The following is an 18167-nucleotide window of genomic DNA, read 5'->3' on the forward strand; positions in this document are numbered from 1 at the left end:
ATTTGAAAATTACAATAGAAGATTGCGATATTTCAATATGATCAGACTTCAGGATCGCTGATGTATTGGTGACATCATATTTCTTCGGAAATTGATAAATGGGGACCTGGAAAGTATCTTCATCACCTCCAGACTGAATATTTACGCTCCAATAAGGAGGATTAGGCAATTTGACATCTTTCACAAACCGAAGAGACAAACCAATAGCGCTATGAACTCTCCTGTTCATAGAATGCTCAGTCAATGTAACAGCTTTAAAGAAGTAATTGACCCATTTTTTCTCAGCACAATTTCTGTCAAGTCGAGGCTAAAGAGTTATTTCATCACATCTTACCATTTATCGCGGTATTCTGACTTTCGGCCCACATGGATGATGTATACTGTTGTGGTGGTTTTTGCTTTTTTTTTAAGGTACTTCTATTTTTTTTTAATCCAAATTGTGACCATTTTTTGGGTATTTAATTACCTGTATGTGTCCTGATTAACAACAATAAACAATAAACAATGGCATCCACAAGCAGACGTACCTGTGTAAATCATCCCGATGTTTTTTGTTATGTGTGTGGTGAATACACTTTGAAAGAGAGCAAAAAAACGATTTCTGACTTTGTGAAAAGAGCTTATCTTGCCTATTTTGGCGTGCATTTAGGAGATCAAGATAAATCTTGGGCCCCACATTTCATATGTAAAACATGTGTTGAACATTTGCGACAGTGGACAACTGGAAAGAGGAAGTGCCTAAAGTTTGGTGTACCAATGGTTTGTAGAGAACCGCGAAACCATCATGACGACTGCTATTTTTGTCTCGTTAATATTAAAGGCATAAATAGAAATAATAGACACAAATGGACATATCCTGATCTAGATTCTGCAAGAAGGCCTGTAGCGCATTCGGAAGAAATACCCGTTCCATCATTTAGCAGTCTACCCGAACTGACAGAAGATGATACAGAAACATCAACGTCTGACGAAGTTAAAAGAATTCAATCAGAAAACGACAGCGATTTTGAAGCAGATTTAGCAACTCCGCAGTGTTTCAATCAAGAAGAACTAAACGATCTTATAAGAGACCTGAATCTCTCAAAGGAATCCGCTTAATTACTTGCATCCAGATTGAAAGAAAAAAATCTACTTTGTCGAGGTTTTAATGTGATTAGTGACTTATGTAATTATGTACATTAAGTTTTTGCAATAAATACTCAAATCCATGTGTCTTTGTTTTTTTTAACTGTCAATAGTAATATTATATATAATAACAGTTATAACGTAAATTATATACACAATTTTTTCAGAAAATCTCAAAAACTAGATCTGATAGACAAAATCTGAGAACTTTTTCACATTCTGCATCCAAAAATTATTCAGGAATAGTTAAAAAATCGCAGGCACCAAAATGTGTGTTGGCCTGTGTTATGATTATGGATGAAGTCAGAATATTTGAAACTTTTTGGGATTAATTATTTAATGAATATTGTAGCATCCACTCTAAGTTAATGGGCAAGTTTCCTAAAACTCCAAAACCGAATTTGAGATTATTTATGGAAAGACTTTTCTACTAGTTATCCAACACGTAAAAGATTCGCTTCAAAATTCAGACATTTCAGAAATACACCCTTCGAAACTTCGACTTCGAAAGCTTGTGACGTAGAATGCCTTTATTAAAGTATAGTAATTTTTGTTAATTCGACAACACTGGAACCGATCAAGAAGATATACACAGATTACAAAAAATTGTTTCTGTAATCTGTGCCTTCACCTTCTTAAAACCGATGACATTTTGTGTCATTGTGTGTTTTTCTTGTCAAATGTGAATAATGTGATCATCAAACTTGATATTTATTACATCTATGGTGATCAGAAAACTTTCATGACCATTACTGACACCAATGGGCGTTGCCGGATTGTGAAAATGACGTAGAATGTTCACAAGAGCACTTCTGAAATCAGAATTTTCGTAATCGAATACAGACAAAATGCAATATGTTAAAATTCGAAAAAAATATATTTCGAGATATTTGAGTTATAAGGATTTTTATGACATATATTTTGAAATTTAGGAAAATACCCCATTCATACTTATAACAGATATTTATATCAACATAATACAGGTGAACCATTTTCTTGAATGGATAAATTTAGCATTAATTTTTGAAATATTGCCTAAAGGCATTTAGGTTCAAACCGAATGAAATGATAGTCTCTTTCTGAGAGATTTTTGTGGGGAAAAAGGAGACAGTCAATGTTTTTAGTATTGGTTTTAAGTTTTTTTTTCATTCAACTGGGTATTAATGTTGATTATGCCTGAATTCCTTGGACAACAAGTACCTATATCCACCTTGAGGAATGCATCATTCCCTTAATGGTGTTGATAACGCATTTGAATGAATAACTTCCAGTATTCACTAAACTTTCATTACTTACGCAGCTACTCTGGTTATATGGAGGAACATTATTGGGTACTTTGAAAATATTATTATTTTTGTAAAAACCTGATGGAGCTTCACTGTAAGCGAAACAATTGTTGTAAAATTGTTGAAATATTTTGTGGAAGATGTCGTTCAATTTCATCTTATTCAAAATAAATTTCCATCAAGTAAAGACCGAATCAATCAAACCTTTGAAACTAATCACTAACCGGAATTCCTAAATTTTGTTACAAAATTCTTTGAAGCACCTATTTACATCTAAAACTCTTTTGAACAGTTTCCATCTGGTCATTTTCAGTTATTATCATACAGAGCCTTGGAAAACATCAAATTTTGAATTATGATGTGAAAAATGAATACTTCAGTATCTATTGACACACTATACTTAATTGTGCAAAAAATAATTTGTAATATAAAGGGGAACAGACATCACTTGAAAAATTTTAAAATCAATGGATTATAAATACGAAAGGTTGAGGGAACGCGAAATTTTATGTGACCAAAAGCATGTCGTTGCAGCCAAAATTACTTTCTAGCGAAATTTTTGCAATATGAATCTTTGGAATAAAATATCAGATTTGTGTTTCTTGACGATACTCGGATTTAATAGAATGATTCTTCTGTTCGTCAACGGCTTCAACATCAGGCCAAAAAAGATAACCAACATTAATTCCTCTCAAGCAACTGCATATTATTATGTGTCAATAAAGCAAATTTCACCCATTGCAAAAATGAATATATTTAAAGACTGATCTCTTGTACTTTCCATGCAAATAACTGGATAAGGAATCCCTTCAACCAGTTTGTATAAACGTTAATTATGTTAATCACATATTTTCGAATTAATTTTTTTGTAGAAAATACATGATTACTGAGACTTTTATATAGAATGTTCAAGATAGCGCTGAACTAGAACCAGAAATCTTCTGAAAAGCGTCAAAACCCCACATTTTTCTACTAAACAGAGTAGAATGTGTCAAATTTCTATGGCCAACCGAGTGATAAAATAAATGGGAATGCAGTATAGACATTTAAAATGACTCGATGAATATCAAAAATGAAGTTTCAACTTTGATTTATTGTCATCTTATTAATTTTAATATTATGTTATATATTTTATGTAGATTTTATGAGAAAAAGAGATATATTTAAGAAAAATATATTTATAAAGTCATCAATATCATAGGACAATCTATATGTACAATCAATTCAAATATATTATTTACATATTTACAATTCCAATATAACGAAAAAATCTTCGTTTGTTCTTAAAAAAAAATTATTCATGAAACCATCAATATCACAGAATAATTAAAGTATAATTCAAATGTATTATTTACATATTTACCATCCAAAATCACGAAAAAATCTCCGTTTGTCAGCATATTTTTATATGTATTAAATAGTTTAAGTATATGTCCTTTGAATCTTCTCGATCAATTACCATTAGTTTTTTGGTGCTTTTTCTTTCCCTTTTTTCTGCGATTTGGAGTATTATTTGCGCACACAGCAAGGGGAGAAGTAGTATATATAAAATCATGATGCCTGAATCTGACTTGCCTCGTTCGTTTCCCACATAATTCAGCCAATTCATTATGTGCTATTTCTTTTTGTTTATTCCCTTGCACAGCCCCTTCTAAAATATTTTTCATATAAAATGCCTTCTCCAATTTCTCTTCGAGAAGGCCTGAAGATTTTTTCTTCTTGCTTGGTGGGCTTGACAAATTCTGCAGCCCTTTCTGCAGACTCTCATTATTTTCTATGAAGTTTCCTATAATCACTATTTTCCGCAAATCTTCCGTGTTCACAGTTTCCATTTTTTCTTGGGTTGATATGACCAACCTTGTAAAATAAATGGAACTTTTTGGGTTGATGTTTCCGTTCTTTCTTGAGATTTTGATCGTCTGCAACAAAAACAAATATTAGAATATCATTATTTACAAAAATTTGATCATAACTGAACCATTACAAAAAATGTCGATACATTCAAACTATCACTATCAACAGTTCGATACTATTCACGGAATATTTCAATAAAATTTCAAATTTCTAGGAATAAAAAACATAAGAAGAAAATTAGAATCAATGGGAATTTCCGAAATATTTCTAGAACATTTTGTCACTATCAGATGGGAAATATTAGTTAAATTCTACATCTATAGTTCTAGAAAAAAAACGCAGTAGAGATTTAATGTCAAATACAGTTCCTGGAATATATGTAAAAGTAATCCAATACTTTTATTTTATAGTTATTGATTCCTAGTAGGCACTATCGTTACCAAAGTTTTATTTTTAAGTTTTGTTTCTCATAATAATCGTTCATAATAAGTTTTTGAGAATATTGTCATATTGCTAATCTTATTCCACTTGGGTTTCTGACTTCTAAAACCGATTTTACTTCAGGTATGTATTCAATATGATTTTCCATAATTTTTCAATGTTTTTAATGACATGTTTTTTATTACTTCAGGTTAAAATCTGTTAAAAGTTTCAAGTGAGAATAAAGAATCTTATAAATCGGTATTAAAACTCAGAAACCCAAGTGGAATAAGATAAGCAATATGACAATATTCTCGATAACTTATTATGAAAAACAAAACTCAAAATTATAACTATGGAAACGATACTGCCCACTAGGAATTAATAACTATAAAATAAATGTATTAGATTCCTTCTAAATATATTTTATCCACTTGGTTACTTTCAAATCAAAATGTTTAGTCAAACTCTAAGACTAATTTCTCAATACTATGATAACTTGAATTGAATTTAACTTACCATTTTCAGATACGCACAACACAACACAACACGCAACTTCAAATTCAACTGTTCAATCTCAATGGGACGTGCACTCTACTCTTCAAACTATCGGTATAAAATGAGAAACTTTCTTTTTTCTACCTGCCAGCTTTTTCTGAGTTACCCCTACTCTTCTATGATTGTCCGCTTAGTAGAGGAATCACTTGACAGATGCGCTTGCGTATCTTAATGTATTTGGTACCTAGTAAAACTTTACTATTATTTAGTTTCCATACTTATTGTTCCTTTGATTAAGTGCGAAGTTACTGGAGTAAAAATAACTTTTTTTCAAATTGGCGAAAAATTTATGGGTTTCTGGTTATGATTTATATATATATATATATATATATATTTTTATTTTCGATTGTGATATTTAATATGAGGAGTTTCTGAAATAATAGAATACGATTGTTTTCAAAACGTTAGAAGCTTTTGATTTCCATCAATTGGCAAAATTGTATTAAAATTAGAACAATACCTTCTAATGAATCTGTTTTACAAGTAAATATTTGTTCTTATATTTCTTTTTGAATGAACTCATTGTATTTTAATAACTAGATTTCATATTTGTCTGTTGCATGATTACACAGGCCAACAAAATGAAAAAAAAATTTGGTGCCGGAAATCTAACATCTGATTTTAGATATTTTTAATGTGCTGATTCCAAAAATGCCACCAGATTTTTTCTATCAGCTCTATTTTATGAGATACACGTTACAGGTTAAATGGTATATTTTTTTCTGATAAAGGACAACAAATAAAGAGATAAACATGTACTTAATCGTCAAAATAGAAATTTCCCAGAATCTAATTAGCCAAATGGATACCTGGAATTGTCCCTGACCCAATGTTCCTATACTAGGAACTACTCAATACAATGCTCTTAATTACTTTTATACCTATAATTGCCTATGACCCGATCCTTCTATACCTGCTTGGCTGTACTTGATTTGGTATATTACTTAGTTTTCCCAAGTGAAGTTGTGCTATCATTTTGTGTAAATTTTGGTCGTTTTGTAGTATCAAGACACTAAACTGAAACAATGGCTCTCCTATGAGACTATTGAATTGATAAAACGTAAGAGGAAATTCCATAAAAAGTGGAAAATATATCATAATATATCCGATCAGCTTGAATTTAGGACTCTACGCTCTAGATGCAAATATTCAGTCAAACAAGATTTCGAAAACTATAAAGATTCAATTGAGTCTGATTTGTTGAATAATCCAAAAAAATTCTTTGATTTTGTCTCTTCTAAGAATAAGTTTTCCACCTATCCTAACTCTATGTCGTTGAATGATGAAACCGCAACTGGAGCTCATGAAATAAGTAATCTCTTTGCTAAATTCTTCGAAAGTGTTTATGTACAATCGAACAGCAAAATTGATGATGATAGCGACCGGTACAGTCAATTCAGTACATGTAATCTAAGTCATATTACTTTAGCAAGAGATGATGTGGAGGCTGCGCTCAGAGGATTGAATGTTCGGAAAGGTTCAGAGCCGGATTTAATTCCTGGTTGCTTTGTTCAAGCTTGCAGTGTACAATTATCGTATCCTTTGACAATCATTTTTAACAAATCGCTGGAAAGTGGAGTTTTCCCGAACCGATGGAAGGTAGCCTCCATTACCCCCATATTTAAATCCGGCAGTAGAGATCAGATTGAGAACTACAGACCAATTAGCAAGCTGTGTATCTTCGAGAGGATATTCGAAACATTGATTTATCCACATTTGTTTCATTTGGTAAAAACTCAGATCATTCCTGAACAGCACGGTTTTGTTAAGGGTCGCTCAATAGAAACAAATTTGGTATCTTTCGTTGAGTATTTGCAGGAGAACCTTGATTGTGGAATTCAGGTGGACTGCATATATACTGATTTCAGCAAAGCCTTTGATAGGATAACTACTCAAAAATTGTTTTCCAGACCGCTGGCGGTTGGGGTTTGCGGCTCGCTTCTTCGATGGTTTGAATCATATTTACTTAATCGGTCACAGTACGTTTCTATAGAAGGTTTTAAATCCAGGTATTTCATGTCAACTTCTGGTGTTCCTCAGGGTTCCCAATTAGGTCCCCTACTCTTCGTTATTTACATTAATAACATAATAAACTGTTTTAAAACCTGTCAAATCTTACTTTTTGCTGACGATCTAAAAATATTCTTCCGAATCAGAGGTGAGCACGACTGCCGGTTTCTGCAGGATGATTTAAATGCTTTCATGCGTTTTTGTGAGACAGGAGGTCTCTACTTGAACCTAGCAAAATGTCAGGTAATTTCCTATACTAGGAATTTAAATATCTTTTCATATCAGTACATGTTGCATGATGTCATCTTGAAGCGGTCATCACACGTGAGGGATCTGGGAGTAACATTTGACTCAAAGTTGAAATTTGATATACATGTTGATTGTGTTGTCACTTCATGCAATAGAATGCTAGGATTTATACTGAGGCAGAGTAGATGCTTCTCTAACTGCAGAGCAATCATCTATTTTGCTTATGTTTTCAATAAATTGAACTTCGTATCTATTGTATGGAATCCATGTTATTTGGTGTATATTAATCGTCTTGAAAAGGTTCAACGTAGATTCTTGAGATTTTTAGGATTTAAGTGTAATATGAATTTGAAAATTACAATAGAAGATTGCGATATTTCAATATGATCAGACTTCAGGATCGCTGATGTATTGGTGACATCATATTTCTTCGGAAATTGATAAATGGGGACCTGGAAAGTATCTTCATCACCTCCAGACTGAATATTTACGCTCCAATAAGGAGGATTAGGCAATTAGACATCTTTCACAAACCGAAGAGACAAACCAATAGCGCTATGAACTCTCCTGTTCATAGAATGCTCAGTCAATGTAACAGCTTTAAAGAAGTAATTGACCCATTTTTTCTCAGCACAATTTCTGTCAAGTCGAGGCTAAAGAGTTATTTCATCACATCTTACCATTGATCGCGGTATTCTGACTTTCGGCCCACATGGATGATGTATACTGTTGTGGTGGTTTTTGCTTTTTTTTTAAGGTACTTCTATTTTTTTTTAATCTAAATTGTGACCATTTTTTGGGTATTTAATTACCTGTATGTGTCCTGATTAACAACAATAAACAATAAACAATGGCATCCACAAGCAGACGTACCTGTGTAAATCATCCCGATGTTTTTTGTTATGTGTGTGGTGAATACACTTTGAAAGAGAGCAAAAAAACGATTTCTGACTTTGTGAAAAGAGCTTATCTTGCCTATTTTGGCGTGCATTTAGGAGATCAAGATAAATCTTGGGCCCCACATTTCATATGTAAAACATGTGTTGAACATTTGCGACAGTGGACAACTGGAAAGAGGAAGTGCCTAAAGTTTGGTGTACCAATGGTTTGTAGAGAACCGCGAAACCATCATGACGACTGCTATTTTTGTCTCGTTAATATTAAAGGCATAAATAGAAACAATAGAGACAAATGGACATATACTAATCTAGATTCTGCAAGAAGGCCTGTAGTGCATTCGGAAGAAATACCCGTTCCATCATTTAGCAGTCTACCCGAACTGACAGAAGATGATACAGAAACATCAACGTCTGACGAAGTTAAAAGAATTCAATCAGAAAACGACAGCGATTTTGAAGCAGATTTAGCAACTCCGCAGTGTTTCAATCAAGAAGAACTAAACGATCTTATAAGAGACCTGAATCTCTCAAAGGAATCCGCTGAATTACTTGCATCCAGATTAAAAGAAAAAAATCTACTTTGTCGAGGTTTTTATGTGATTAGTGACTTATGTAATTATGTAAATTAAGTTTTTGCAATAAATATTTAAATCCATGTGTCTTTGTTTTTTTTAACTGTCAATAGTAATATTATATATAATAACAGTTATAACGTAAATTATATACACAATTTTTTCAGAAAATCTCAAAAACTAGATCTGATAGACAAAATCTGAGAACTTTTTCACATTCTGCATCCAAAAATTATTCAGGAATAGTTAAAAAATCGCAGGCACCAAAATGTGTGTTGGCCTGTGTTATGATTATGGATGAGGTCAGAATATTTGAAACTTTTTGGGATTAATTATTTAATGAATATTGTAGCATCCACTCTAAGTTAATTCATACTTATAACAGATATTTATATCAACATAATTCAGGTGAACCATTTTCTTGAATGGATAAATTTAGCATTAATTTTTGAAATATTGCCTAAAGGCATTTAGGTTCAAACCGAATGAAATGACAGTCTCTTTCTGAGAGATTTTTGTGGGGAAAAAGGAGACAGTCAATGTTTTTAGTATTGGTTTCAAGTTTTTTTTTCATTCAACTGGGTATTAATGTTGATTATGCCTGAATTCCTTGGACAACAAGTACCTATATCCACCTTGAGGAATGCATCATTCCCTTAATGGTGTTGATAACGCATTTGAATGAATAACTTCCAGTATTCACTAAACTTTCATTACTTACGCAGCTACTCTGGTTATATGGAGGAACATTATTGGGTACTTTGAAAATATTATTATTTTTGTAAAAACCTGATGAAGCTTCACTGTAAGCGAAACAACTGTTGTAAAATTATTAAAATATTTTGTGGAAGATGTCGTTCAATTTCATCTTATTCAAAATGAATTTCCATCAAGTAAAGACCGAATCAATCAAACCTTTGAAACTAATCACTAACCGGAATTCCTAAATTTTGTTACAAAATTCTTTGAAGCACCTATTTACATCTAAAACTCTTTTGAACAGTTTCCATCTGGTCATTTTCAGTTATTATCATACAGAGCCTTGGAAAACATCAAATTTTGAATTATGATGTGAAAAATGAATACTTCAGTATCTATTGACACACTACTTAATTGTGCAAAAAATAATTTGTAATATAAAGGGGAACAGACATCACTTGAAAAATTTTAAAATCAATGGATTATAAATACGAAAGGTTGAGGGAACGCGAAATTTTATGTGACCAAAAGCATGTCGTTGCAGCCAAAATTACTTTCTAGCGAAATTTTTGCAATATGAATCTTTGGAATAAAATATCAGATTTGTGTTTCTTGACGATACTCGGATTTAATAGAATGATTCTTCTGTTCGTCAACGGCTTCAACATTAGGCCAAAAAAGATAACCAAAATTAATTCCTCTCAAGCAACTGCATATTATTATGTGTCACTAAAGCAAATTTCACCCATTGCAAAAATGAATATATTTAAAGACTGATCTCTTGTACTTTCCATGCAAATAACTGGATAAGGAATCCCTTCAACCAGTTTGTATAAACGTTAATTATATTAATCACATATTTTCGAATTAATTTTTTTGTAGAAAATACATGATTACTGAGACTTTTATATAGAATGTTCAAGATAGCGCTGAACTAGAACCAGAAATCTTCTGAAAAGCGTCAAAACCCCACATTTTTCTACTAAACAGAGTAGAATGTGTCAAATTTCTATGGCCAACCGAGTGATAAAATAAATGGGAATGCAGTATAGACATTTAAAATGACTCGATGAATATCAAAAATAAAGTTTCAACTTTGATTTATTGTCATCTTATTAATTTTAATATTATGTTATATATTTTATGTAGATTTTATGAGAAAAAGAGATATATTTAAGAAAAATATATTTATAAAGTCATCAATATCATAGGACAATCTATATGTACAATCAATTCAAATATATTATTTACATATTTACAATTCCAATATAACGAAAAAATCTTCGTTTGTTCTTAAAAAAAAATTATTCATGAAACCATCAATATCACAGAATAATTAAAGTATAATTCAAATGTATTATTTACATATTTACCATCCAAATATCACGAAAAAATCTCCGTTCGTCAGCATATTTTTATGTGTATTAAATAGTTTAAGTATATGTCCTTTGAATCTTCTCGATCAATTACCATTAGTTTTTCGGTGCTTTTTCTTTCCCTTTTTTCTGCGATTTGGAGTATTATTTGCGCACACAGCAAGGGGAGAAGTAGTATATATAAAATCATGATGCCTGAATCTGACTTGCCTCGTTCGTTTCCCACATAATTCAGCCAATTCATTATGTGCTATTTCTTTTTGTTTATTCCCTTGCACGGCCCCTTCTAAAATATTTTTCATATAAAATGCCTTCTCCAATTTCTCTTCGAGAAGGCCTGAAGATTTTTTCTTCTTGCTTGGTGGGCATGACAAATTCTGCAGCCCTTTCTGCAGACTCTCATTATTTTCTATGAAGTTTCCTATAATCACTATTTTCCGCAAATCTTCCGTTTTCACAGTTTCCATTTTTTCTTGGGTGGATATGACCAACCTTGTAAAATTGATGGAACTTTTTGGGTTGATGTTTCCGTTCTTTCCTGAGATTTTGATCGTCTGCAACAAAAACAAATATTAGAATATAATTATTTACAAAAATTCGATTATAACTGAACCATTACAAAAAATGTCGATACATTCAAACTATCACTATCAACAGTTCGATACTATTCACGGAATATTTTAATAAAATTTCAAATTTCTAGGAATAAAAAACATAAGAAGAAAATTAGAATCAATGGGAATTTCCGAAATATTTCTAGAACATTTTGTCACTATCAGATGGGAAATATTAGTTAAATTCTACATCTATAGTTCTAGAAAAAAAACGCAGTAGAGATTTAATGTCAAATACAGTTCCTGGAATATATGTAAAAGTAATCCAATACTTTTATTTTATAGTTATTGATTCCTAGTAGGCACTATCGTTACCAAAGTTTTATTTTTAAGTTTTGTTTCTCATAATAATCGTTCATAATAAGTTTTTGAGAATATTGTCATATTGCTAATCTTATTCCACTTGGGTTTCTGACTTCTAAAACCGATTTTACTTCAGGTATGTATTCAATATGATTTTCCATAATTTTTCAATGTTTTTAATGACATGTTTTTTATTACTTCAGGTTAAAATCTGTTAAAAGTTTCAAGTGAGAATGAAGAATCTTATAAATCGGTATTAAAACTCAGAAACCCAAGTGGAATAAGATGAGCAATATGACAATATTCTCGATAACTTATTATGAAAAACAAAACTCAAAATTATAATTATGGAAACGATACTGCCCACTAGGAATTAATAACTATAAAATAAATGTATTAGATTCCTTCTAAATATATTTTATCCACTTGGTTACTTTCAAATCAAAATGTTTAGTCAAACTCTAAGACTAATTTCTCAATACTATGATAACTTGAATTGAATTTAACTTACCATTTTCAGATACGCACAACACAACACAACACGCAACTTCAAATTCAACTGTTCAATCTCAATGGGACGTGCACTCTACTCTTCAAACTATCGGTATAAAATGAGAAACTTTCTTTTTTCTACCTGCCAGCTTTTTCTGAGTTACCCCTACTCTTCTATGATTGTCCGCTTAGTAGAGGAATCACTTGACAGATGCGCTTGCGTATCTTAATGTATTTGGTACCTAGTAAAACTTTACTATTATTTAGTTTCCATACTTATTGTTCCTTTGATTAAGTGCGAAGTTACTGGAGTAAAAATAACTTTTTTTCAAATTGGCGAAAAATTTATGGGTTTCTGGTTATGATTTATATATATATATATATTTTTTTATTTTCGATTGTGATATTTAATATGAGGAGTTTCTGAAATAATAGAATACGATTGTTTTCAAAACGTTAGAAGCTTTTGATTTCCATCAATTGGCAAAATTGTATTAAAATTAGAACAATACCTTCTAATGAATCTGTTTTACAAGTAAATATTTGTTCTTATATTTCTTTTTGAATGAACTCATTGTATTTTAATAACTAGATTTCATATTTGTCTGTTGCATGATTACACAGGCCAACAAAATGAAAAAAATAAATTTGGTGCCGGAAATCTAACATCTGATTTTAGATATTTTTAATGTGCTGATTCCAAAAATGCCACCAGATTTTTTCTATCAGCTCTATTTTATGAGATACACGTTACAGGTTAAATGGTATATTTTTTTCTGATAAAGGACAACAAATAAAGAGATAAACATGTACTTAATCGTCAAAATAGAAATTTCCCAGAATCTAATTAGCCAAATGGATACCTGGAATTGTCCCTGACCCAATGTTCCTATACTAGGAACTACTCAATACAATGCTCTTAATTACTTTTATACCTATAATTGCCTATGACCCGATCCTTCTATACCTGCTTGGCTGTACTTGATTTAGTATATTACTTAGTTTTCCCAAGTGAAGTTGTGCTATCATTTTGTGTAAATTTTGGTCGTTTTGTAGTATCAAGACACTAAACTGAAACAATGGCTCTCCTATGAGACTATTGAATTGATAAAACGTAAGAGGAAATTCCATAAAAAGTGGAAAATATATCATAATATATCCGATCAGCTTGAATTTAGGACTCTACGCTCTAGATGCAAATATTCAGTCAAACAAGATTTCGAAAACTATAAAGATTCAATTGAGTCTGATTTATTGAATAATCCAAAAAAATTCTTTGATTTTGTCTCTTCTAAGAATAAGTTTTCCACCTATCCTAACTCTATGTCGTTGAATGATGAAACCGCAACTGGAGCTCATGAAATAAGTAATCTCTTTGCTAAATTCTTCGAAAGTGTTTATGTACAATCGAACAGCAAAATTGATGATGATAGCGACCGGTACAGTCAATTCAGTACATGTAATCTAAGTCATATTACTTTAGCAAGAGATGATGTGGAGGCTGCGCTCAGAGGATTGAATGTTCGGAAAGGTTCAGAGCCGGATTTAATTCCTGGTTGCTTTGTTCAAGCTTGCAGTGTACAATTATCGTATCCTTTGACAATCATTTTTAACAAATCGCTGGAAAGTGGAGTTTTCCCGAACCGATGGAAGGTAGCCTCCATTACCCCCATATTTAAATCCGGCAGTAGAGATCAGATTGAGAACTACAGACCAATTAGCAAGCTGTGTATCTTCGAGAGGATATTCGAAACATTGATTTATCCACATTTGTTTCATTTGATAAAAACTCAGATCATTCCTGAACAGCACGGTTTTGTTAAGGGTCGCTCAATAGAAACAAATTTGGTATCTTTCGTTGAGTATTTGCAGGAGAACCTTGATTGTGGAATTCAGGTGGACTGCATATATACTGATTTCAGCAAAGCCTTTGATAGGATAACTACTCAAAAATTGTTTTCCAGACCGCTGGCGGTTGGGGTTTGCGGCTCGCTTCTTCGATGGTTTGAATCATATTTACTTAATCGGTCACAGTACGTTTCTATAGAAGGTTTTAAATCCAGGTATTTCATGTCAACTTCTGGTGTTCCTCAGGGTTCCCAATTAGGTCCCCTACTCTTCGTTATTTACATTAATAACATAATAAACTGTTTTAAAACCTGTCAAATCTTACTTTTTGCTGACGATCTAAAAATATTCTTCCGAATCACAGGTGAGCACGACTGCCGGTTTCTGCAGGATGATTTAAATGCTTTCATGCGTTTTTGTGAGACAGGAGGTCTCTACTTGAACCTAGCAAAATGTCAGGTAATTTCCTATACTAGGAATTTAAATATCTTTTCATATCAGTACATGTTGCATGATGTCATCTTGAAGCGGTCATCACACGTGAGGGATCTGGGAGTAACATTTGACTCAAAGTTGAAATTTGATATACATGTTGATTGTGTTGTCACTTCATGCAATAGAATGCTAGGATTTATACTGAGGCAGAGTAGATGCTTCTCTAACTGCAGAGCAATCATCTATTTTGCTTATGTTTTCAATAAATTGAACTTCGTATCTATTGTATGGAATCCATGTTATTTGGTGTATATTAATCGTCTTGAAAAGGTTCAACGTAGATTCTTGAGATTTTTAGGATTTAAGTGTAATATGAATTTGAAAATTACAATAGAAGATTGCGATATTTCAATATGATCAGACTTCAGGATCGCTGATGTATTGGTGACATCATATTTCTTCGGAAATTGATAAATGGGGACCTGGAAAGTATCTTCATCACCTCCAGACTGAATATTTACGCTCCAATAAGGAGGATTAGGCAATTTGACATCTTTCACAAACCGAAGAGACAAACCAATAGCGCTATGAACTCTCCTGTTCATAGAATGCTCAGTCAATGTAACAGCTTTAAAGAAGTAATTGACCCATTTTTTCTCAGCACAATTTCTGTCAAGTCGAGGCTAAAGAGTTATTTTATCACATCTTACCATTGATCGCGGTATTCTGACTTTCGGCCCACATGGATGATGTATACTGTTGTGGTGGTTTTTGCTTTTTTTTTAAGGTACTTCTATTTTTTTTTAATCTAAATTGTGACCATTTTTTGGGTATTTAATTACCTGTATGTGTCCTGATTAACAACAATAAACAATAAACAATGGCATCCACAAGCAGACGTACCTGTGTAAATCATCCCGATGTTTTTTGTTGTGTGTGTGGTGAATACACTTTGAAAGAGAGCAAAAAAACGATTTCTGACTTTGTGAAAAGAGCTTATCTTGCCTATTTTGGCGTGCATTTAGGAGATCAAGATAAATCTTGGGCCCCACATTTCATATGTAAAACATGTGTTGAACATTTGCGACAGTGGACAACTGGAAAGAGGAAGTGCCTAAAGTTTGGTGTACCAATGGTTTGTAGAGAACCGCGAAACCATCATGACGACTGCTATTTTTGTCTCGTTAATATTAAAGGCATAAATAGAAACAATAGACACAAATGGACATATCCTGATCTAGATTCTGCAAGAAGGCCTGTAGTGCATTCGGAAGAAATACCCGTTCCATCATTTAGCAGTCTACCCGAACTGACAGAAGATGATACAGAAACATCAACGTCTGACGAAGTTAAAAGAATTCAATCAGAAAACGACAGCGATTTTGAAGCAGATTTAGCAACTCCGCAGTGTTTCAATCAAGAAGAACTAAACGATCTTATAAGAGACCTGAATCTCTCAAAGGAATCCGCTGAATTACTTGCATCCAGATTAAAAGAAAAAAATCTACTTTGTCGAGGTTTTTATGTGATTAGTGACTTATGTAATTATGTAAATTAAGTTTTTGCAATAAATATTTAAATCCATGTGTCTTTGTTTTTTTTAACTGTCAATAGTAATATTATATATAATAACAGTTATAACGTAAATTATATACACAATTTTTTCAGAAAATCTCAAAAACTAGATCTGATAGACAAAATCTGAGAACTTTTTCACATTCTGCATCCAAAAATTATTCAGGAATAGTTAAAAAATCGCAGGCACCAAAATGTGTGTTGGCCTGTGTTATGATTATGGATGAGGTCAGAATATTTGAAACTTTTTGGGATTAATTATTTAATGAATATTGTAGCATCCACTCTAAGTTAATTCATACTTATAACAGATATTTATATCAACATAATTCAGGTGAACCATTTTCTTGAATGGATAAATTTAGCATTAATTTTTGAAATATTGCCTAAAGGCATTTAGGTTCAAACCGAATGAAATGACAGTCTCTTTCTGAGAGATTTTCGTGGGGAAAAAGGAGACAGTCAATGTTTTTAGTATTGGTTTCAAGTTTTTTTTTCATTCAACTGGGTATTAATGTTGATTATGCCTGAATTCCTTGGACAACAAGTACCTATATCCACCTTGAGGAATGCATCATTCCCTTAATGGTTTTGATAACGCATTTGAATGAATAACATTCAAGTATTCACTAAACTTTCATTACTTACGCAGCTACTCTGTTTATATGGAGGAACATTATTGGGTACTTTGAAAATATTATTATTTTTGTAAAAACCTGATGAAGCTTCACTGTAAGCGAAACAATTGTTGTAAAATTATTAAAATATTTTGTGGAAGATGTCGTTCAATTTCATCTTATTCAAAATGAATTTCCATCAAGTAAAGACCGAATCAATCAAACCTTTGAAACTAATCACTAACCGGAATTCCTAAATTTTGTTACAAAATTCTTTGAAGCACCTATTTACATCTAAAACTCTTTTGAACAGTTTCCATCTGGTCATTTTCAGTTATTATCATACAGAGCCTTGGAAAACATCAAATTTTGAATTATGATGTGAAAAATGAATACTTCAGTATCTATTGACACACTACTTAATTGTGCAAAAAATAATTTGTGATATAAAGGGGAACAGACATCACTTGAAAAATTTTAAAATCAATGGATTATAAATACGAAAGGTTGAGGGAACGCGAAATTTTATGTGACCAAAAGCATGTCGTTGCAGCCAAAATTACTTTCTAGCGAAATTTTTGCAATATGAATCTTTGGAATAAAATATCAGATTTGTGTTTCTTGACGATACTCGGATTTAATAGAATGATTCTTCTGTTCGTCAACGGCTTCAACATTAGGCCAAAAAAGATAACCAACATTAATTCCTCTCAAGCAACTGCATATTATTATGTGTCACTAAAGCAAATTTCACCCATTGCAAAAATGAATATATTTAAAGACTGATCTCTTGTACTTTCCATGCAAATAACTGGATAAGGAATCCCTTCAACCAGTTTGTATAAACGTTAATTATGTTAATCACATATTTTCGAATTAATTTTTTTGTAGAAAATACATGATTACTGAGACTTTTATATAGAATGTTCAAGATAGCGCTGAACTAGAACCAGAAATCTTCTGAAAAGCGTCAAAACCCCACATTTTTCTACTAAACAGAGTAGAATGTGTCAAATTTCTATGGCCAACCGAGTGATAAAATAAATGGGAATGCAGTATAGACATTTAAAATGACTCGATGAATATCAAAAATAAAGTTTCAACTTTGATTTATTGTCATCTTATTAATTTTAATATTATGTTATATATTTTATGTAGATTTTATGAGAAAAAGAGATATATTTAAGAAAAATATATTTATAAAGTCATCAATATCATAGGACAATCTATATGTA

At 31.9% G+C, this 18167-nt stretch overlaps 3 protein-coding genes across 3 annotated transcripts; all 3 read left to right on the forward strand.

Annotated features, from left to right (window-relative positions):
* The first annotated feature begins 446 nt into the window (after positions 1-446).
* LOC123310961 lies at positions 447-1098 on the forward strand. The gene is made up of 2 exons (XM_044894686.1): positions 447-720; positions 940-1098. The coding sequence occupies exons 1-2, from the start codon at positions 505-507 to the stop codon at positions 1096-1098; spliced, it is 375 nt and encodes a 124-aa protein (XP_044750621.1). The 5' UTR covers positions 447-504.
* Positions 1099-8255: 7157 nt separating this feature from the next.
* LOC123312302 lies at positions 8256-9039 on the forward strand. Its single transcript, XM_044896665.1, has 2 exons — positions 8256-8568; positions 8788-9039. The coding sequence occupies exons 1-2, from the start codon at positions 8353-8355 to the stop codon at positions 9028-9030; spliced, it is 459 nt and encodes a 152-aa protein (XP_044752600.1). The 5' UTR covers positions 8256-8352; the 3' UTR covers positions 9031-9039.
* Positions 9040-14247: 5208 nt separating this feature from the next.
* Positions 14248-16307, forward strand: LOC123312303. The gene is made up of 2 exons (XM_044896666.1): positions 14248-14498; positions 15806-16307. The coding sequence occupies exon 2, from the start codon at positions 15873-15875 to the stop codon at positions 16296-16298; it is 426 nt and encodes a 141-aa protein (XP_044752601.1). The 5' UTR covers positions 14248-14498; positions 15806-15872; the 3' UTR covers positions 16299-16307.
* Positions 16308-18167: the final 1860 nt, after the last annotated feature.

The sequence above is a fragment of the Coccinella septempunctata genome, chromosome 4 (genome assembly GCF_907165205.1).
Source record: "Coccinella septempunctata chromosome 4, icCocSept1.1, whole genome shotgun sequence".
NCBI lineage: Eukaryota > Metazoa > Arthropoda > Insecta > Coleoptera > Coccinellidae > Coccinella > Coccinella septempunctata.

Excerpts from the sequence above, each read along its gene's own strand:
- LOC123310961 (XM_044894686.1), top strand. The coding sequence starts at position 505 with ATGGCATCCACAAGCAGACGTACCTGTGTAAATCATCCCGATGTTTTT. Across the intron at positions 721-939 it reads AACATTTGCGACAGTGGACA|GAAGATGATACAGAAACATC; the intron begins ACTGGAAAGAGG and ends CCCGAACTGACA.
- LOC123312302 (XM_044896665.1), top strand. The coding sequence starts at position 8,353 with ATGGCATCCACAAGCAGACGTACCTGTGTAAATCATCCCGATGTTTTT. Across the intron at positions 8,569-8,787 it reads AACATTTGCGACAGTGGACA|GAAGATGATACAGAAACATC; the intron begins ACTGGAAAGAGG and ends CCCGAACTGACA.
- LOC123312303 (XM_044896666.1), top strand. The coding sequence starts at position 15,873 with ATGGTTTGTAGAGAACCGCGAAACCATCATGACGACTGCTATTTTTGT.